At 51.1% G+C, this 22,759-nt stretch overlaps 1 protein-coding gene across 1 annotated transcript in view; it reads right to left on the bottom strand.

The window, feature by feature from the left end:
- LOC140187466 (uncharacterized) overlaps positions 1 to 22,759 on the bottom strand; it is a 52,757-nt gene that overhangs the window by 11,926 nt on the left and 18,072 nt on the right. Inside the window, exons 9-16 of the mRNA XM_072242783.1 lie at positions 18,836 to 18,983; positions 18,246 to 18,305; positions 16,604 to 16,778; positions 12,782 to 12,894; positions 10,766 to 10,940; positions 9,716 to 9,821; positions 9,021 to 9,110; positions 2,536 to 2,659 (exon numbers count right to left, since the gene is read on the bottom strand). Of these exons, the coding sequence (XP_072098884.1) occupies positions 2,536 to 2,659; positions 9,021 to 9,110; positions 9,716 to 9,821; positions 10,766 to 10,940; positions 12,782 to 12,894; positions 16,604 to 16,778; positions 18,246 to 18,305; positions 18,836 to 18,983 (991 nt within the window). The remainder of the gene's footprint in view (positions 1 to 2,535; positions 2,660 to 9,020; positions 9,111 to 9,715; positions 9,822 to 10,765; positions 10,941 to 12,781; positions 12,895 to 16,603; positions 16,779 to 18,245; positions 18,306 to 18,835; positions 18,984 to 22,759) is intronic.

Here is a 22,759-nt window from a genome sequence, read left to right as displayed (position 1 = left end):
GATAACTGTGTTATGAGAGCAGGGTGCAGAAGAGCATCTCTGAACGCTCAGCATGTCGAACCTTGAGGTGGATGGGCTCCAGCAGCAATGGACCATGAACATACACTCAGTGGCTACTTTCTCTGGTACAGAAGGTACATGATAAATGGCCGCTGAGTGAATATTGTTATTGCAGTTTATAATATATTCTATGTATTGCACCAGTTTGCTGCCGCAAAACAACAAATTTCCCACATACTTAGTGACAACAAACCTGATTTAGGTCCTAAGATGCACCCATCACAACCCAACACTCCTTCCTCCTTGCATTCTCCATGTCCAGCAAATTCTGTCTCCCCCACTGCACAGGACCCCTGCCCTAGTCTACACCCACCACCTGGATAACTTTGCAGCCACGGTGTGAAGCTGGGGTTGGTTCTGTATATGTACCGTGGGAGCATTCTGACTGGCTGCTTTGCCGTCTGGTATGGAGGGGCAGAAAGGATTTGAAAAAGCTGCAGAAAGTTGTAAACTTGATGGGCACTGGTCTCCCCAGCATCCAAGCAATGCCTCTAAGGCGGCATCCATCATTAAGGACCCCCATCACCCAGGACATGCCCTCTTCTCATTGCTACCATCAGGGAGGAGGTACAGGAGCCTGAAGACACACACTCGACATTTCAGGAACAGCTTCTTCCCCTCCGCCATCAGGTTTCTAAATGGGCAATGAACCAATGAACACTACCCATTTATTTTTTCTGCTCTCTTTTTGCACTACTTAAGTTTTTACATACAGTGCCTAGATAAAGTATTCACCCCCTTGGAAGTTTTCATGTTTTATTGTTTTGCAACATTGAATCACAGTGGATTTAATTTGGCATTTTTTGATACTGATCAACAGAAAAGACTTTCATGAAAACAGATCTCAACAAATGATCTAAATTAATTACAAATATAAAACACAAAGTAATTGATTGCAGAAGTATTCATCCCCTTCAAATCATCTTTGGCAGCAATTGCAGACTTGAGTCTGTGTGGATAGGTCTCTATCAGCTTTGCACATCTGGACACCACAATTTTCCCCATTCTTCGTTACAAAACTGTTCAAACTCTGTCAGATTGCATGGGGATGGTGAATGAACGGCCCTTTTCCAGTCTGGCCACAAATTCTCAATTGGATTGAAGTCTGGAGTCTGACTTGCTACTCTAGGACATTAACGTTGTTGTTTTTAAGCCATTCCTATGTAACTTTGGCTTTATGCTTGAGGTCATTGTCTTGCTGGAAAACAAGTCTTCTCCCAAGTCACAGTTCTCTTGCAGACTGTATCAGGTTTTCCTCCAGGATTTCCCTGTATTTTGCTGCATTCATTTTACCCTCTACCTTCACAAGCCTTCCAGGGTCTGCTGCAGTGAAGCATCCCCAAAGCGTGAACGTTAACCATGCTTCAGGGTAGGGATGGAGGTTTTTGATAATGTGCGGTATTTCACTTACACTAAACATAACGTTTAGTCTGATGGCCAAAAAGCTCAATTTTGGTTTCATCAGACCATAGAACCTTTTTCCAGCTGACTTCAGTCTCCCACGTGCCTTCTGGCAAACTTTGTTGTTTTTTTTTTTTAAAAAAAAACAGTGGCTTTCTCTTTGCCACTCTCCCATAAAGCAGCGACAGGTGAAGCACCCAGGCAACAATTGTTGTATGCGCAGTCTCTCCCATCTCAGCCACTGGAGCTCCTAACTCCTCCAGAGTTATCTCAGGACACTTGGTGGCCTCCCTCGTTTGTCCCCTTCTTGCATGGTCACTCAGTTTTTGAAGATGGCCTGTTCTTGGCAGGTTTACAGCTGTGTCATATTCTTTCCATTTCCTGATGATTGATTTAACTGTACTCTAAGGGATATTCAGTGACTTGAAAATTTTCTTGAATCCATCTCCTGACTCGTGCTTTTCAATAACCTTTTTGTGGAGTTGCTTGGCATGTTCTTTTGTCTTCATAGTGTAGTTTTTGCCAGGATACTGACTCACCAGCGGTTGAACCTTCCAGATACAGGTGTATTTTTACTACAATCAATTGAAACGTTGACTGTACACTGTGATCTCCATGTAAATAATTCTGTGACTTCTAAAAACTTCTAAAACTGGCTGCACCAGTGATGACTTGTTCTGTCATATTAAAGGGAGTGAATACTTATGCAATCAATTATTTTGTGTTTTATGTTTCTATTAATTTAGATCACCTTGTAGAGATCTGTTTTGACTTTGACACGAAGAGTCATTTTCTGTTGATCAGTATCAAAAAAGCCAAATTAAATCCACTGTGATTCAATGTTGTAAAACAATAAAACAAGAAAATTCCCAAGGGAGTGAATACTCTTTATAGGCACTGTTTTTCTTACAGTACTTTATAGTATATTTTAATGTATTTACACTCTACTGCTGCAGCAAAACAACACATTTCACAACTTATGTCCCTGATTCTAAGGCCAACAACAGACGTTTCCCACCGCTTCCTGAGTTGTCGAATGTTGAACTCACCGCCCACCCCACCGCCAAGACTTACATCTCCTGCCGCAGAGCTTTCACTTGCTGCTGTAAGGCGCTCTCCGCCTGGGTCTGCACGTCCAGCAGTCTGCCAAGTGCTGCCTGCGCCCGGGTGACGCGCACCAACAACGTGTCCTCTCCACCTGTGGCAGGAGTAAGGGCAGAGTCTGTCACAGGAGCAACAAGGGTGGGGTTTCAGAGACTGGTTAGCCTTCCAGCCACAGGGTGCCCGACCGCTGGTGCCTGGAATCAGGGGCGGCGGAACTTCGAAGTTCTTCAGGTTGCAAGTCTATAGCTCCTGATTCTTGAAGGTTATTGTAGCCAGGAGGGAGATTTGTGGGGACAAGCTCCCACAATCTATTAAGTGCTCCCAATGGCATACGTTTCAAATAGCCTCTGACAAACAAGTCTAGCTCCTGGCCTTCACGTGTGGCTTAGCTACTAATCCCGGCGGAACTGTTCCTGCTGACAGGGGAAGGGGCAAAGGTGGGTTGCTGGCACCTTAAAACTGGTTGTTTCAGGCAGATGGGGCTCATCAGCCGTGGTTGGCAGCTCACCTAGGAGAAGGAAAACTCTGATCTCAAACCTCTGCTGCTTTACAGCTATACCCATTCACAGGGAAGGCTTCGGGAGAAAATCCCGAGGGAAAAATCCAGAGCTGGAGTCCCTAAGACAGTCCCACATTGAACACAGAACAAAGAACATAGAAATTTACAGCACATTACTGGCCCTACGGCCCACAATGTTGTGCCAACTCTAGAAACTGCCTAGAATTTCCCTATCGCATAGCCCTCGATTTTTCTAAGCTCCAAACATTGAGTTTACTGTTGACTGGCAACTCCTGCGACGCTGCTGGTACCAAACTGTATCAGCCTCTGTCGTTCCTTTGGGTTCATCAGCTATGTGGAGAGGGGGATGTGCTGCATGAGCAACAGCTTGCTCTCCATATCATACTGTCCCATCTTGTTTACTGACTAGGATGCAAACATTCATAGTTGGCCCCGTCTATTGGAGGCCCCTCTCTCCTGTTGCTCCCCCACAATGGTGACACGGGTAGAAAGGCTGAAAGAGGCCTCAGAGACTGAATGTGAGGGTTGCGACATCATGTTTCAGTGGTACAGTACATGGGTTAGATCTGCACACAGATCTTGCAGGCAGACTCAGTAAATTCAATAATCATAACAGAACCAATGAAAGACCGCATGCAAGAGGGCAGACAACCAGTGTACAAGAGAACAAACTGCAAATACAAAGAAAAAGAAATAATAAATAAATAAATAGACAATAAATATCGAGAACATGAGATGGAAACCCCTTGAAAGTGAGTCCCTAGGTTGTGGGAACAGTTCAGTGGTGGGGCAAGTGAAGTTGAGTGAAGTTATCCCCCTTGGTTCAGGAGCCTGATGGTTGAGGGGTAATAACTGTTCCTGAACCTGGTGGTGAGAGTCCTGAGGCTCCTGTACCTCCTTCCTGATGGCAGCAGCAAGAAGAGAGCTTGACCTGGGTGGTGGGGTCCCTGACAATGGATGCTGTTTTCCTGCGACAACGCTCTGTGTAGATGTGTTCAATGGTGGGGTGGGGAGGGGAGGGCTTTCCCCATGATAGATTGGGCTGCATACACTATATTTTGTAGGATTTTCCATTCAAGGGCATGATGTTCCCATTCCAGACTGCGATGCCACCAGTCAATATACTCTCCAACACACATCTACAGAGGTTTGTCAAAGTTTTAGATGTCGTGCTGAATCTTTGCAAGCTGCTAAGGAAGTAGTCACTGACATGCTTTTTTCATAATTGCGCTTACACACTGGGCCCAGCACAGTCCCCTGAAGTGATAACACTGAGGAGTTTAAAGTTGCTGACCCTCTCGACCCCTGGTCCTCCGATGAGGACTGGGTCACGGACCGCTGGTTTCCTTCTCCTAAAGTCAATAATCAGCTGCTTGGTCTTGCTGACATTGAGAGAGGTTGTTGTTCTGATACCACTCAGTCTCCCTCCTATACGATTCGTCACCACCTTTGATTTGGCCTACCACACTGACAGTGGTGTCGTCAGCAAACTTGGAATATGGCATTGGAGCTGTGCTTAGCCTCACAGTTACAAGTGTAAAGCGAGTAGAGCTGGGGGCTAAGCACACAGCCCTGCGGTGCTCCTGTGTTGGAGATTGTGGAGGAGATGTTGTTGCCAATCCAAACTGACTGGCATCTGTAAGCGAGGAAATTGAGGATCCAATTGCACAAGGAGGTATTGAGGTCAAGGTCTTGGAGCTTATTGATTAGTTTTGAGAGGATGATTGTATTCAATGCTGAGCCGTAATTGATAAAGAGCATCCTGATGTCAGCATCTTTGCTGTCCAAATGTTCCAGGGTTGAGAGAAGAGCCAATGAGATGGAATCTGCTGTGGACCTGTTGTGCCGGTAGGCAAATGGGATCACATCCAAGTTGCTTCTGAGGCAAGACCTGATATGTTTCATCACCAACTTTTCAAAACACTTCCCTGAGTATGTAGGTCATTGTCCACGAAGATCCATATAGTCATTGTCTACGAAGATCCATATAGTCATTGTCCTCGAAGATCCATATAGTCATTGTCCTCGAAGATCCATATAGTCATTGTCCTCGAAGATCCATATAGTCATTGTCCTCGAAGATCCATATAGTCATTGTCCTCGAAGATCCATATAGTCATTGTCCACAAAGATCCATATAGTCATTGTCCAAGAAGATCCATATCCCCAGGTCTATGGCATTTCCAGTTGTCCAGTTGTGACAGCTGGACTATGAGTAAACACTCCCGAGTATGTAGGTGCTACCGACCGATGGTCACCACCAGCACAGTTGAATCCTGCTTGAAACAGGTGGGTACCTCAGACTGCCGAAGCGAGAGGTCAAAGATCTCAGTGAAGACTCCAGCCGGTTGATCAGCACAGGCCTTTGGCAGCTGGTCAGAATGCCACCTGGACTAGTTGCTTTTTGTGGGTTCATCCAGCCCTGAAGGCTACTCGCATATTGGCTTCAGGGACTGAAATCGGTGGATCATCAGGGGCTGTGGGAGTTTGTGATGGTTCCTCCATGTTTTTATAGTCAAAGTGAACATAGAAGGCATTGAGCTCATGTGGAAGCAAAGCCCTGCTGTCACCCATGTCACTTGATTTAACTATATAAGAGGTGATAATATTCAAGCCCTGTCACAACTGTCCAGCATCCTTTGTTTAGTCTGGAACTGCCACTTTGCCTGTGAAATGGCTTTCCGGTGATCATACCTGGACTTCTTGTAACTTTCCTGTTTTCCAGACCGGAATGCCTCTGATCTGGCCCTGACTGTGGAGCTCGTGGTCCATCCAGGGCTCCTGATTGGGGAAGATCTGAACGATTTTGTGGGACACACTCGTCTGTGACTGTTTTTATAAAGCCTCTAACAACCGCGGTGAATTCATTCAGATCCTCCGATGAGTCCTTGAACACGGCCCAGTCCACCGACTCGAAACAATCCCGTAGCCGTTCCTCTGCCTTCCACAACCTCCTACTTATTGCCCTCATCTCTGGAGCCTTGCTCTGCCTGTGTGCAGGCAGGAGAAGGGCAGCCAAGTGATCCGATTTCCCGAAATGCAGTCTGGGCATGGAACGGGAGGCATTCCGTATCTTAAGGCTGATTTATACTTCTGCGTAGTAGCCTACGCCGTTGTGAGCATTTATACTTGTGCATTGGTGTGTCTGCGTCTCTCTGCAATTCACTGCCAAAACGCTAGTTGGCGGTGGGGTTTCTGTGCCACTGTGTTGAGTTTCTTCGTGTTGAAATTCAACACAAAGAAACTCAAACTTCAAACAACGGCAACTGAAACTGAAGGAGGGTGAATTTTCTGTGCTTATCCGGCCACTGAGAGAGATAGACGAGGAAATGCATTTTGAATATTTTCGGACGTCGGCAGGTAGATTTGACAATTTGTTTCATTGTCTCCAACCATTTATTTCGCATCAGTGTACGTTCAGAGACTGGCAATCACCATTCAAGTTTTAGCTTCAGGTGGAAGTCAATAAATAGGCTGTAGCAGCTAGCTACAAACTGGCGTCGAGCACAGGGTCCTCCATAATTTCGGAGGTCTATAAAGCTTTATGGAAAGCATTGCAGCCAGAGTTCCTTCCCTGCCCTTAAGTCGCCCAATGGGAAGCTATTGCAGCGTAGGAGGAAATGCGGTGCTACCAAGCGGACCAATCACAGTTATTGCTGTCTGCGTCACTGAGATGCGTAGTTACATTTTTGGGGAGGTGCGCGTCAGGCTACGGTGTAGGGTATGCGGCTACGCCGTACCTACAGTGTAGATTTGACGCGGAAGTATAAATTGGCCTTTAGTGTAACAGTGGTCTGGTGTGTTGGGACCTCTGGTGCTACAGGTTGAATGCTAATTGTAATTGGGCAGGGATTTCTTCACACAAGCCTGGTTGCAGTCCCTGACCATGGTTAGAAATGATTCGGGGCGGACTGTTCCTTGTTTGGAGACGGCATCATACAGTACCTCAAGCACTTGATTACTTCCCACAATCTCTTTCATTCACTGCCATCAGGAAGGAGGTACAGGAGCATCAGGACTCAGACTGTCAGACTGGGTAACAGCTTCTTTTCCCAGGGTGTGAGACTAATGAATACCCTGCCACCGCTGAGGTCTCGTCACCAGGACAGTGAGCTGTTTAATGTTTACCTGTGCTATCCTCCAGATGCATTTTGAATTATACATTATTAACTTATTTCCAGTAATATTTTATTTTATGTGCTGTGTGTGATATATTATTGTGTGTGCACTGGGGCCCAGAGGAATATTGTTTTGTTTGGTTGTGTATATGTATAGACAGACGACAATAAAACTTGAACCCGAGATGCCCACAGGTAGAACAGTTCTGGTTACCACACGACAGGAAGGTGCAGCAGCAAAGGAGAGAATGCATAACAGGTTCACCACGATGTTAACAGTTTCTCTCTACACAGGTGCTGCCTGACCTCACTGCATTGCCTGTTATATTAATTTTCTTCTAAGCCTCCCTCCACACTCCCGGGGTCAGACACAGAGTGAATCTCCCTCCACACCGTCCCATCACACACTCTCGGGGTCAGACACAGAGTGAATCTCCCTCCACACCGTCCCATCACACACTCTCGGGGTCAGACACAGAGTGAAACTCCCTCCACACCGTCCCATCACACACTCCCGGGGTCAGACACAAGAGTGAAACTCCCTCCATACCGTCCCATCACACACTCCCGGGGTCAGACACGGAGTGAAGCTTCCTCCATACCGTCCCATCACACACTCCCGGGGTCAGACACGGAGTGAAGCTCCCTCCCTCCACACTGTCCCATCACACTCTCCCAGGGTCAGACACAGAGTGAAGCTCCCTCCACACTGTCCCATCACACACTCCCGGGGTCAGACAGAGTGAATCTCCCTCCACACTGTCCCATCACACACTCCCGGGGTCAGACAGAGTGAATCTCCCTCCACACTGTCCCATCACACACTCCCGGGGACAGACACAGTGTGAAGCTCCCTCCTCACCGTCCCATCACACACTCCTGGGGTCAGACACGGAGTGAAACTCCCTCCACACCGTCCCATCACACACTCCCGGGGTCAGACACGGAGTGAAACTCCCTCCACACCGTCCCATCACACACTCCCGGGGTCAGACACGGAGTGAAACTCCCTCCACACCGTCCCATCACACACTCCCGGGGTCAGACACGGAGTGAAGCTCCCTCCTCACCGTCCCATCACACACTCCCGGGGTCAGACACGGAGTGAAGCTCCCTCCATACCGTCCCATCGCACACTCCCGGGGTCAGACACGGAGTGAAACTTCCTCCACATGTCGGGGTCAGACACAGAGTGAAGCTCCCTCCACACCGTCCCATCACACACTCCCGGGGTCAGACACGGAATGAAGCTCCCTCCACGCCGTCCCATCACACACTCCCGGGGTCAGACATGGAGTGAAACTCCCTCCACACCGTCCCATCACACACTCCCAGGGTCAGACACGGAGTGAAACTCCCTCCACACCGTCCCATCACACACTCCCGGGGACAGACACAGTGTGAAGCTCCCTCCACACCGTCCCATCACACACTCCCGGGGTCAGACACAGAGTGAAGCTCCCTCCACACCGTCCCATCACACACTCCCGGGGTCAGACACAGAGTGAAACTCTCTCTCGTGTCCCATCACACACTCCCGGGGTCAGACACAGAGTGAAACTCTCTCTAGCGTCCCATCACACACTCCCGGGGTCAGACACAGAGTGAAACTCTCTCTCGTGTCCCATCACACACTCCCGGGGTCAGACACAGAGTGAAACTCTCTCTAGCGTCCCATCACACACTCCCGGGGTCAGACACAGAGTGAAACTCTCTCTAGTGTCCCATCACACACTTGTGGGATAGGGTTTGATATCCCCCCCATTAAGGAGCAGGCAGTGGTTCTGGTTAGTTCTGTGATTTGTCCTTGACCCTACCTGCGGTGTCCGTACATGCGGGCTCAATCGGAGCAAAGGCACTCTGTTCACTCCTGAGGTCATGCCAAGGTGTTCCCTGATGCTCTGGACCTGACAGCCAAGGAGAGGAAGGTTAAGGCCAAGTTATGCAGTGCACTTCCTGGTGCCTATGGGTTGGGCCTCTATAGATTCCTCACAGCCTCATGCCTGTGTACAGGCACCTACGACACAGCTGTACCCTGTACAGGCTCCTGCGACACAGCTCTACCCTGCTGCCTTGCCCAGTGGCTTGGGGTTCTCAGAGTCAGGCCGGTCTCTCCCTTCACACCCCCAGGAACAGTAGGGAGGCAGCCCTGGGCAAAACCACGACCAGAGATGGCCGATACCAGGTGCTGACATTTTGACAAGTGCCTGACCCCCAGCCCATTCACCACCTAGTGAGCTGCCTCCTCACACACCCCTCTCACCTTACCCACCTCCCCCCCATCCCTTCCTCTCCTGCCACTATCGTCCACTTTCAGTCCTCACCTATACCCCTACCCTTGCTCCTTGATTTTCACCCCACTTCCATCCCACCCCGCCCTGCCTCCTCCGCCTCCAAACCCACCCTCCCTCCTGTCCTACCCTGGAAGTGATGGGCCCAGTGGTTGTTAGCTCTGATTTTGTGAGCACCCAGCCATGTCTGGCTCCCACCTCCAGCCCCTCCCTGGGCCTACCTGGACACGACTGGGCCTCCTCTTCTGTCTCAGCTGCCTGTTGGTCGGATTGGAGATCCGAGGCCTGTGGTTCTGCTTTGTCTTCACCCACCATCCGAGAGAGATCCTTGGGTAAAGAAAGCACTGGGAGTTGGTCACAGGTTGCGACATAGCACCCCACTTCAGAAAATGGCTGCCAGCAACAGGTTGTAAGCCCCTCTGAACCTGGGACCCTGACAGCAACGGGACCCTGACAACATTGTCATTCATGTCCCAGGACCCAGGCATTCCCAGTATTTATTGCCCATTCCTGAATTCCTCAGAGCTAAGGGAATTGCTAGAACAGTTCAGGAGAGTGACAGAGAATATAGAACCATACAGTACAGGCCCTTTGGCCCATAATGTTGCACCTACCTTTTTTTTGATCTACTCTATCTAACCTATCCCTCCTACGTAGCCCTCCATTTTTCTATCATCCACCTGCCTATCTCAGAATGTGAGGTTCCTGTGCGTCAACACCTCTGAAGATCTATCCTGGGGCAACATATTGATGTATTTACAAACAAGGCACACCCGCAGCTGGATTTCACGAGGAGGTTGAGAGGATTTGGTTTGTCACTAAAGCAGCTCACAAATGTCTACACATTACCGTGGAGATCACCGAGACTGACTGCATCACAATCTGGTATGGGGCGGGGGGGGTTGCTGAACAAGATCAAAGCGAGCTGTAGTGTTGTAAACTCAGCCAACTCCACCAAGGGCACCAGCTCAAAGTTAAACAACTCAATAGAACAGCACAGTCCAGGCCCTTCGGCCCACAATGTTCTGCCAAGTCTTTAACCTCCTGCAAGATCCATTTCCCTCCTACATACCTCCATTTTTCTATCATCCGCGTGCCTATCTAAGAGTCTCTTCAATGTCCCTAATGCATCTGCCTTCACCCCCACCCCCACCCCGGCAGTGTGTCTTCTGAATGAAATGAATGGGATTAAACAATTAGTGGCTCCAGGGTCTCGAACCCCCAGACAAGTCAGGTGTGCGGAAGCCCCGGGGGCACAGAGCCGGACCTACCTGCTGCCAGATCTTCAGGTAAGTCTCAGCTGTCCTGGAGGCTGCTTGCATCTGACCTTCCATGTCTATGATGCTCACGGTGGTCTGGTTCATCTGCTCCCCCATCTCCAACAGCATCTCTCGTGCATCCATCTTAACAGCGTCCAGCTCTGATTGGAGGTGGTCACGCTGGGCCCTGTCGAGGGATGGTTCGTCACTGGCATAGCGATGACGCGGAGACAGAAACCACACCAACCAAAGGGAACTACCCCAAACCCTGATTCCCTCTGAACAATAACCTTTACCCTCTAAGGTTAAACCCCAGCGGTAGACTGCTTAACGAGTGGCTACAGCAGGGCAGCACAACACTGTACAGTGCCAGTGAGCCGGCCGGGTTTAATTCCCACCGCTGGCTGTATGTCCTCCTCATGACCGTGTGGATTTCCTCTCAGCAGGCCAAAGCGAGTGTTAGCAAGTTGTGATCGTTCTGTGCTGGTGTTAAGTTGCGATCGTTCTGTGCTGGTGTTAAGTTGCGATCGTTCTGTGCTGGTGTTAAGTTGCGATCGTTCTGTGCTGGTGTTAAGTTGCGATCGTTCTGTGCTGGTGTTAAGTTGCGATCGTTCTGTGCTGGTGTTAAGTTGCGATCGTTCTGTGCTGGTGTTAAGTTGCGATCGTTCTGTGCTGGTGTTAAGTTGCGATCGTTCTGTGCTGGTGTTAAGTTGTGATCGTTCTGTGCTGGTGTTAAGTTGCGATCGTTCTGTGCTGGTGTTAAGTTGCGATCGTTCTGTGCTGGTGTTAAGTTGTGATCGTTCTGTGCTGGTGTTAAGTTGTGATCGTTCTGTGCTGGTGTTAAGTTGTAATCGTTCTGTGCTGGTGTTAAGTTGCGATCGTTCTGTGCTGGTGTTAAGTTGCGATCGTTCTGTGCTGGTGTTAAGTTGCGATCGTTCTGTGCTGGTGTTAAGTTGCGATCGTTCTGTGCTGGTGTTAAGTTGTGATCGTTCTGTGCTGGTGTTAAGTTGTGATCGTTCTGTGCTGGTGTTAAGTTGTGATCGTTCTGTGCTGGTGTTAAGTTGTGATCGTTCTGTGCTGGTGTTAGCAAGTTGTGATCGTTCTGTGCTGGTGTTAGCAAGTTGTGATCGTTCTGTGCTGGTGTTAAGTTGTGATCGTTCTGTGCTGGTGTTAAGTTGTGATCGTTCGGTGCTGGTGTTAGCAAGTTGTGATCGTTCTGTGCTGGTGTTAATTTGCGATCGTTCTGTGCTGGTGTTAAGTTGCGATCGTTCTGTGCTGGTGTTAAGTTGCGATCGTTCTGTGCTGGTGTTAAGTTGCGATCGTTCTGTGCTGGTGTTAAGTTGCGATCGTTCTGTGCTGGTGTTAAGTTGCGATCGTTCTGTGCTGGTGTTAAGTTGCGATCGTTCTGTGCTGGTGTTAAGTTGCGATCGTTCTGTGCTGGTGTTAAGTTGCGATCGTTCTGTGCTGGTGTTAAGTTGCGATCGTTCTGTGCTGGTGTTAAGTTGCGATCGTTCTGTGCTGGTGTTAAGTTGTGATCGTTCTGTGCTGGTGTTAGCAAGTTGTGATCGTTCTGTGCTGGTGTTAGCAAGTTGTGATCGTTCTGTGCTGGTGTTAGCAAGTTGTGATCGTTCTGTGCTGGAAGCATGGGGACACTTGCAGGCTGCCCCCAGCACATCTTCAGACTGAGGCATCGTTTCACCCTACACCTCCTCCCTCACCACCATTCGGGGCTTCAAACAGTCCTTCAAGGCGAGAATCTGTCGGGGGTCACCCACCGTATCCAGTGTTCCCGGTCAGTGGTGAGACCCTACACTGATGGCGGGGGAGGGGAGGGGGGCACTTTGTTGAGCACATTTGCTCTGTTAGCCACAAAAGACAGGATTGCCTGGTGGCGGGCCACAGCCTCTTCTACGGCCACAGTGAGGCTGGAGGAGCGACACCTTGTACTGCGCCTGGGCCACAGCCGATAGGGTGGGGGGGTCACGACGTGGGTCCAGCGCCTCCTGCGATTTGTGCATGACTACTCACCGCAGCTCCTCGCACTGCAGGTTGCGATTGTGCAGAATGCGCATCTGCTCACTGAGCTGACCCTCGGTCTCTGACAGCTGCTCCCGGCAAATCCTCAGCTCCTGCTCCAAGAACTGGCAACAAGCAAAGAGAGGTTCAGACCACCCACGTCACCCCACCCCAGCCGATTCTCCTCTGGCACCAGACAGGGATCCTATACCCTCCCCAGCACACAGCAACCCTTGCCTTCTGCCGTAGGGTTCAGCACCCACCCGCCTGGTGGGAGGTGAGAGGGACAGTGGGCAGCACTCCCATGTGAGGCCTCCTGTCTACGAAATTTGTGCTGGCATTGGAGAAGGTTCACAAGAATGATTCCGGGAATTAAAGGGTCAACTATGAGGAGCATTTGATGTCTCTGGGCCTGTACTCACTGGTGTTCAGAAGAATTGGGGGGGGGGGATCTCATTGAAACCAACTGAATATTGAATGACACAGGGAGGATGTTTCCTGTAGTGAAGGAGTCCAGGACCACAGGGCAAAGCCTCAGAATAGAGGGATGCTCATTTAGATCAGAGATAAGGAGTTTCTTTAGCAGGAGAGTGATGAATCTGTGGAATTCATTGCCACAGACAGCTGTAGAGGCAAAGTCATTGGGTATATTTAAAGCAGAGGTTAACAGGTTCTTGATTAGTCAGGGTGAGGCTGTCAAAGGTTACATGGACAAGGTCGGAGAGTGGGGTTGAGAGGGATAATAAATCAGCCATGATGGAACAGCAGAGCAGACGATGGGCCGAGTGGCCTGATTCTGCTCCCATGGGAGAGTGGGAAGGGACAATGAGAGGAAACCCACTCCCGACCAGAAGTGGAAGTGAGAGGAGGGCAATTCTCCCCATATCCCTGGGGTGATGCTGATCGCTTGATCGAAATCCCTGGAAGCATGACCCGGCCCGGTCATTACTGCATTGGGATATGGTGACAGAGGGTTTGGGATGTCCAGAGAGCAGACTCCACCGGCTCACTGGGCAGGATGCTGGGACACACTGAGTTCAGGGCTGCAGGGATGATGAACGTGGACAGGGCAGGATACACAAGTACTCTGGCAGCAGCTGAGACGGAGCGGGGACTGAGAACACAGTGAGCACAGGACGAAACTCAACGCTGCCAAGCCCAGCTGTGAGAGGAGGAGAACTGGGCCTGGGACTAGCAAACCCGTCCCAAAAAACCCAGAGCTACACAAACTCCAAATGCCTCGTCCCTGGGAGGGGGAGGATCTTTCAAGATGGGCTACATTTGGGGACAACTTGAAAGGCTGGCCCAGGTCAGAGTACTCGGATGAGCTCCTGTCGGCAGCCTGTGCCCCAATGGGGGTGATGGACCAGTAACAGGATGAAAGCAGGACAGGAAGTCGGCAGGATGGCATTAATGGGCGAGCGGAGAGCACGAGCACTGTGTGCAGAGGCTCGCCACACACCGTGAGAGGGTCAGACCCGTGACCCTCAGAAACACAACCTTTCCCCCAAACACTGAGAATTAGAGCGCGGCCCAGTTTCCAGAGCGCAACAGGAATTCGGGACACCGCCCAGGAGTGCGGCAGTTAAGTAGGCCAGGCTAAAACTGGCAGCCGTGCGTCCCGTGAGGAGGGAGGAGCCATGAACGCAGACAACCTGCTGCTGATTGGAAGCTCCAGCAGCCCCTGGGGGGGGTGAGTTTAATCAAGTGAAAGTGCAATTTGGAACGAGACACTGGTGAAACAAGTCAGTGAAAGCAGGGGGAGGAGGGCAGGGTCTAATATGAGAGATTGGCGGGGGTGATACTTTGTGTAGTGGGTGTATGTCCTGGGTGTGGTGTTGCTGGGGTAGGCAGCGAGGGTCTCATTGTCACACACCGCTGTAGAGGCCAAGTCATTGAGTAGTTATAAAGTGGGGGTTGATTTGCCAGGGTGTCAAAAGGTTACGGGGAGAAGGCGGGAGAATGGGATTGAGAGGGATAATAAATCAGCCATGATCAATTGGCAGAGTAGACGCGATGGGCTGAATGGCCTAATTCTGTTCCTATACATTATGGCCTCTCTGCTGCCCGTGGTCACATGCTCATGCCTGGTTTCCAAGGCAACCACCCAGCCATCTGAACAGCATGCACAAGGCGGAGAGAGACAGGGAGCCACGCCTGTTGCAGCCACCTGCAGATCACTGCCTGAAGTGGCAGTGGGACAGGTTCACAGAGCTTCAGGAAGGAATTGGACGGGGCTTGAAGGGAGGGAGTCACAGGGCCCTGCTGGCACAGACTTAGGGGCCAAGCAGTCCCCTTCTGTACTGGGGAGACTGTTTTCCATAAGAATTAGGCCACTCAGCCCATCAAGTCTGTTCCACCATTTGATCATGACTGATTTGAGTTCAGGTTTAATTGTCACTCAATCATACTTGAATACCCAGAATACAGCCAAACGAATCAGTACTAACAGTCACACACAGCACAAGGCACAGTTAAGTTAGCAGTAAAATACAGCCACACAGAAAAAGGTATAGTCCAAGTCCCTAACTTCACGAGTGTTTCAGCAGTCTAACACCATATAGCTTGTTTTCTGCCGAGCAAACACAGTGCAGCACAGACTCCAGCGCGGATACCTCGCCACACCGCCCCTGGCACTCTGATGGAGCACAACTCGACGCCCTGACTCTCCTGGGTGGCTGTAAACAGGCGACACCGCGGCTTGAGGCCTCGTCCTCGCCACGATGTTCCCCCCACCATCCACCAATAAACCAGTGGATCAGACTCACAGCATTCCACATTAGCAATGTCCAACAAAGTCTTGCAATCACAAGAAAAGTGACTAAGACAATCATTCGCTGTTAGACAGCACACCTCCTTTGTACACCAACTCCTCCAATGCCTCCCTGACGCTGGCAGCAGGATCTGCGCGAAGTCCAGCTTCACCTCGGTTATCTTATTATCCTTGTGAACCCCATTCTCCTGTAATTTCCACGTAACCGTTGACACTTTCACTCAGCAAGAATCTATCAACCTCTGCTTTAAATATACCCGATGACTTGTCGTCCACAGCCATCTGTAACGCATAGCTCCTTCAGGAAAGCTCTGACCAGATCACCACAGTGAAAACCTCGTCTCACACACTGTTCATACAGATCAGATCATACACGCTGCATTGAGACAGAAGGTGGTAAAACCGTAACGGAGTGCAGAATGAAGTGTTACAGCTACAGAGAGAGAGCAGTGCAGGCAGACAGTAAGGAGCATGGCCATCACAATGTAGATTATGAGGTCAAGGGACCATCTTATCGTACTAGGGGACTGTTCAATAGTCTGACAACAGCAGGGTAGACTCTGTCCTTGAACTTGGTGGGATGTGCTTTCAGGCTTTTGTATCTTCTGCCTGAAAGGAGCGGGGAAATGAGAGAATGTCCGGGATGGGAAGGGTCTTTGATTATGTTTGCTGCTTTACTGAAGTAGTGGGAAGTGTAGAAAGAGTCCAAGCTGGTTTCTGTGTAGTGCTGAGCTGTGTCCATAACTCTCTGCAGTTTCCTGCGGTCACAGACGGAACTGTTGCCGTACCAGGCTGTGATGTATCCGGATAGGGTGCTTTCAATAGAAATTAGTAAGGGTCGACAGGACATGCGGAATTTCTTTTGGCTCCTGAGGAAGTAGAGGAGTTAGTGAGATTTGACCATAATGCCTACGTGGTTAGACCAGGACAGGCCGCTAGTGATGCTATCGAGGCAGGAGTGGGAAATGTGGGTCTCCTCCTTCCCTGTGGCGATCTCCAATGAGTAGACACGGACCGCGTGCCTCCCTTCCCACGCACCCCGATCCCCACAGTCCGCTTACCTCGCAGTTGTCAGAGATCAGGGCGGCCTGTGCCCGGATGTCAGACAGGTCCTGCAGCTCCTCGTTCCTCGAATGCAGTGACTGGGTCAGGCTGAGGACGCGGTCCTGTGCCTCCGTCAGTGCTCCCTCCACACACTCCTTCTCCCTCCTCAGACCGTCAGCAGCTTCCTTCAGGCTGGGCGCAGGCAGCGAAGGAGCAGAGAAGTCAGACACAGAGAGAGAACATTTGGCCCATCACACCTGCCCACCATTCTGTACCATCACGCCAAGCACTGCCAGACTCACCTTCTTCAAAACGTTGCAGGAACTCAGTCAGTCAGGCAGCATCTGTGGAGAGGAATAAAGGGCCGACGTCTCTGGCCAGGACCCTTCCCAGCTCGATGAAGTGCCTTGGCCTGAAACGTCAGCTCTTCAATCCTTTCCGTAGATGCTGCCTGACCTGCTGAGTTCCTCCAGCATTTTGTGTGCGTTGCTCTGGATTTCCAGCTTCTGCAGAATCTCGTGCTTAGGACTCAACACCTCTTCTATTCCATAACAGATAGGAGCAGAATTAGGCCATTCAGCCCATCAAGACTGCTCTACCATTCCATCACAACTAATTTATTATCCCTCTCATCCCCATTCTCCAGCCTTCTCCTTGTAACCTTTCATATCCTTATTAATCAAAAACCTACTGACGTCTGTGTTAAATACTCCCAGTGGCTGCTTATCCTTCACAGCCGTCTGTGACAACGAATTCCACAGATTCACCACCCTTTGGCTAAAGGAATTCCTCGTCACCTCTGTTCTAAGTGGACATCCCTCAATTCTGAGGCTGTACCCTCTGGTCCAAGACTCCCCCACTATTGGAAACATCTGCAAATCTAGGCCTTTCGATACGCAGTAGGTTTCAATGAGATACCCCACATTCTTCAAAACTCCAGAGGCATCAAATGCTCTTTCACTCCCCAAATTATTCTCATAAATCTCCTCTTAACCCTCTCGAATGCCAGCAGATCCTGTCTCACATATGGGGTCCAAAACAGCTCACAATACTTCAAGTGCTCTCTTCATGACGCTGCCATCAGGCAGAAGGTACAGGAGCCTCAGGACTCACACCACCAGGTCCAGGAACAATTACTACCCGTCAACCATCAGGCTCTTGAACCAGAGGAGATAACTTCACTCACCCCAACATTGAAATGTTCCCACAACCTACGGACTCACTTTCAAGGACTCTTCACCTCATGTTCTTGCTATTTATAGCTCACTTACTATTTTTTTCTTTGTATTTACACATTTGTTGTCTTTTGCACTTTGATTTTTTTTGTCTGCGTTGGGTTTTTTTTGCATTACTTTGTATTTATTCCCAGGGAACGGAAATCATTGAGTGCAGGACTCACTCAGGTGACAGCTGGTCAGTATCCCTCTTCTCCGTAAACCTGCATTCCTCATTTTTCAAACACACCCAGTGGCCACTTTATCAGGGACACCTGCACACCGGCTGCTCGATAATCAGACAGTCCTGAGGCAGCAACCCCCAGGCTCAACAAAGTTTTGCCAATCTGCCCCAGATTTACCGGCGGAGAGAGCCCGGCAATGAAACGCATTCCAAAGTAACTGCAGGGTTGCAGTGGAGGTGGGAAGCAGGCAGCATGCTTACCTCTGCACGGTTCCCTGCAGGGAATCGATCTCCTTGTTCCGCTCCTCAGAGGCCTGCAACCTACAGAGGGGCAGGAAACAGAGAATGCACGGTCACAGTGTGAGGGGGTGGGGGGGCAGGAAAGACAGGGCACATAGTCATGAGGGAGTGGGACGGTGGGAATATCAGGGAGCACAGTCACAGGTGGCAGGAAGATCAGAGGATGCAGTCATGGGGAGGGAGAGGGGAAGAAAGAACAGGACACAGTTACAGGGGGGCAGAAGGTCAGGGCACACAGTTACAGTGTAGGGTCAGGACACGCAGTCACGGGGGGGGCAACGACACGCAGTCACGGGGTGGGGGGGTCTGGGATCAGGACTCACAGTTAGAGTGGGGGGGGGTCAGGAATCACAGTTATAGTGGTGAGGGGTCAACAGGATGGCTAGGACACACAGTCACGCCGGGGGGGGGTCAGGAATCACAGAGTGGTGGGGGGTCAACAGGAAGGCTAGGACACACAGTTACGGGGGGGGGGAGAGGAAGGTCAGGTCACAGGCAGAAGGAACGTTCACTGAAGCAGTTTCTTTGCCACACTGCTGTTGCAGACTCACCTCTCTTCCCTCTCGGCTCGAGCAGCCTCTGAGAGTTTGAGAGCAGCTTCTGCCGTTGCCAGCTCCACAAAGTAGCGGCTGCTTTCCTTCATCAGCCTGTCCCGATCCTGCTCCACTTCCACCAGCTCCTTGGTCAGCGCAGCCAGGCCTGGGAAAGGTCGCAAAGGGTTAACCAGGGTCACCATCGACACATACTGAGACAGGTCAGGCACTGTACACACTGACAATCTCAAGATTGGCTTTCTCTGTCACATGAGGACATACAAGAAATGCATTGTCTGCCTCAACAGCCATTAGCCTGGGGGCAGCCCGCAAGTGTCCCTGCGCCTCTGGCCCCAGCATTCCCTGCCCACATCGTACTCGTCCGAACTGCGGCTTTGAGATGTGCCAGGAAACCAGAGCACCCGGGAGGAAACACACACGATAACTGGGAAAATGTACAAATCCTTACAGACTGCGGTGGGAATGGAACCCCCATCACGATTGCTGGTGTACATCGTTGTGCTAACCACTCATCACACTACGAGAGGCACCACTGCCCTGGAGACCGTGCTGAGACCCAACACGGGCTGGCGATGGAAAATGGAAGCTAGCACAAGGTGAACCGCCTGGAGTCACTTTCAGTGAAACGGGAGACGTAGGGTGATTTGTCCGGGGTGTACAAATACGAGAGGCTGGGATCGTCAATCAGTCAATGGCAAACAGCCACTTCTCAGAGTGAACAGCCAAATGCCCGGGGCAGAGACACAGTGATACGTGGAAGGGTTACAGGAGATCATTCAGCCAGAGAGGGCAGAGGTGGCCTGGAACGCTGTCTGAAAGGGTGGCAGAGGCGAGAGGCCCATCACAGCGACCACCTGTATGACCTGCAGTCACACACACAGAGTGAGAGACGCAAGACAGCAGGAACCTCTCCCTGGGGACAGCGCAGTCAATAAGTTCTTCCACTTGGCCTGTAGCTGCAACCCCTTTTTTAACAAAACTATAAAAGTTTATTTTCACAACAAATATTCAAAGTACCAACATTCAGTATTTACAGGAGTAAATAAATTCAAATTAAACTATGATCATTTCTGTCTATAAAACAGTCAATTCCCTCGGTGGGGAGGCACCCACGGAAATCCCCCCACTGCACCTAACGTGACCACATGCTCCCTCTCCAAGGACAGCCGGGCACAAACGTATCCTCGGAAGAGGGCAGGCAGTTGGCCCGGGCAAAGCCCCCGTCTGCCCACTGCTGAGACCCATGAATGGCCATCTTATCCAGACCCAGCGGCAACCCCTGAGGAGATCCCCCTCGCGACCACACCCCACCCGCTGTGAGGAGATCCTCCTTGCGACCCCCTCCACCCGCTGTGAGGAGATCCTCCTCGCGACCCCCCCCACCCGCTGTGAGGAGATCCTCCTCGCAACCCCCCCCACCCGCTGTACCGTATACGAGGAGCACGGGGCTGAAGTGATCGAGAACCTGAGCAGCCCCTCAGACACCCAGACAGGGGCTGCGACCTCTCACACTCCGTGTAGGCGTGGTACACTGACTCCCCCCAGGCACGGAACAGACAGGCGGACGGGGTGTCAGTGAACCTGCTGTACGGTACTGCCCAGTGCGACACCTTCCACCCCAGGCCCCCAGTGTACGGGGAAGGGCCCTGTGTAAAGAGATTTCCACCAGGAGCCCCCTCCGCTGCCCGATGGTAACACAGTCGAGGCCGGTCGGCAGATGGAGGCGAGGAAGTGAAAGGTGCGCAGGAGCAGCCCGTACAAGAGACGCTTTGGATCGTCATGGAACCGCATGGTGGGCATCCCTGCGAGACGGCTCACGTTATGCAGGACCCTCTCCCGCGAGGTATTCTGAGGCCTGGGTCCGATGAGCACTTCTGGTTGAGCAGGACCCCTCCAATTCCCTGAGACCCCCCCACCACCCAAGGCCCACTGTAATAGGGTTGGGACCAGTCCCCCAGCAGCCACAGCACCCTGCCTGGAAGAGACAAGTCCCCATACCCTTAACAGCTCTCGGTAGAAGTGAGGCAGTTCCCTCAGAGCGGTGTGGCTGGTGCTGTCCGCTGGAAGCTGCGTGCCCTCCTGCAGGCAGGGTCCCCGGCAGCGAAAGTGCCATCTCGGAGGGTGGTCTCTGCAGTGTCCCGAGGCAGAGAGCCACAAGCCGGGTGCCCATGCACACCAATGACTGACCGCCCTCCACGATCGGAACACTCAGGACCGCAGAGAGACCCAGTGCCTCCTGTTGCCCCAGAAGTCCGCCAGCCTCTTCTGGGTCCAGGATACAAACGCCGTGGATGGGACTAAAGTAATCAGCTGGTACCCGATCATGGAGGTGACCAGCTGATTGATCAGTAAAGCCCTCCCCCCATATGAGATCGCACAAAGGAGGCCTAACAGCGTACCAGCCGGGCAGAGATCTTTGTCTCCAGATCCCACCAGTTCACCGGCCAGGTCTCCTCCGTCGAGCTCAGGTAGACCCCCAAGTAGAGGAGGTGTGTGGTGCTCCACGCACATGGCCTCAACCTCTCCGGTAGGGAATCTACCTGCCACTGACCCACCAGGAGGCCCACACTCTTCTCCCAGTTGACCCTTGCAGAGGACGCAGCTGAGAGGACCTGCTGGCGGTCTCGCATCCTCTGCAAGTCAACAGGGTCAGTGACCATGAAGAGGATGTTGTCAGTGTAAGCTGACAGGACAACCTCGGGATCCGGTTCACGCAGAACCAAACCCGTTAACCTCCCGCAGAGTAGGCACAGGAATGTCTCCACGCAAACAGAGTACAGCTGTCCCGACATCTGGCACCCCGGCACACCCCCCTCCCAAAACACAAGGGCACTGTCAGGGACTCATTCACCTTCACTAGGCACTCCGCAGCGGGGTACAGCAGCCGGCCTTGTCAGGGATATGGGGGTGGATGTCTGACACAACGATGCCCTCACAACCTCCAACAGCGTCTGCCGTGGCTTTCATAGCGCATTCCCACTGAATGGAGTATGCTGTACAGCGCTCTTTGAAGTCAGTAACTCGAATGGGTGGTCCTCTTCGCGAACTGTAACTCCCGACCCCGCAGCCTCCGTATACGACTTCAGCGCAGACATCTTAGAGCTGCCCCCTGCTGTGACGCAGTCTGAATTCAAAAGCTCAACATCACCGCTGGGATGTTACACAGCTACACCCAGTGTAACACCAGCAAACAGTCAAACAGCAAGAGTTCAGAGATGGGATGGGATGGGATGGGAGTGGATATGCAGGGAAGTCCGTGCGTTGTGAAACCCTCAGCGCTGTCCGTGCAGCCACGAACAATGAAACTGCCTTCCGGGGCCAGTCTGCTGTTCCTTTGGTCACTCCAAAGCCCCAAGTCCTCTTCACCAGTCGCCCTGAGCTAGGCACTCTGAACGGGAAGGGTTATAGTCATACTTTACTGATCCCGGGGGAAATTGGTTTTTGTTACAGTTGCACCATAAATAATAAATAGTAATAGAAATAGTAATAGTAATATTACTGTTAGTAAATAGTAATAGTCATGGAAATAATAAATAGTAATAGAATAGTAATAGAAAATAGTAATAAATAGTTAAATAGTAATATGTAAATTATGCCAGTAAATTACGAAATAAGTCCAGGACCAGCCTATTGACTCAGGATGTCTGACCCTCCAAGGGAGGAGTTGTAAAGTTTAATGGCCACAGGCAGGAATGACTTCCTATGACGCTCTGTGCTGCATCTCGGTGGAATGAGTCTCTGGCTGAATGTACTCCTGTGCCCAGCCAGTACATTATGTAGTGGATGGGAGACATTATCCGTTGTTACAAACAGAATAAATCTGTCCCCACTCCTGACAAAGTTAGACTCAAAACTTTGGCAGTCTGCCAACCACAGCCACTGCCCAGCACTGAGAGACACGGACCGAAAAACTTCACCGAA

Source organism: Mobula birostris, chromosome 25, assembly GCF_030028105.1.
Source record: "Mobula birostris isolate sMobBir1 chromosome 25, sMobBir1.hap1, whole genome shotgun sequence".
NCBI classification, from domain to species: Eukaryota; Metazoa; Chordata; class Chondrichthyes; order Myliobatiformes; family Myliobatidae; genus Mobula; species Mobula birostris.
The sequence above is the reverse complement of the archived record's forward strand: the minus strand, read 5'-3'. Positions and strand labels throughout refer to the sequence as shown.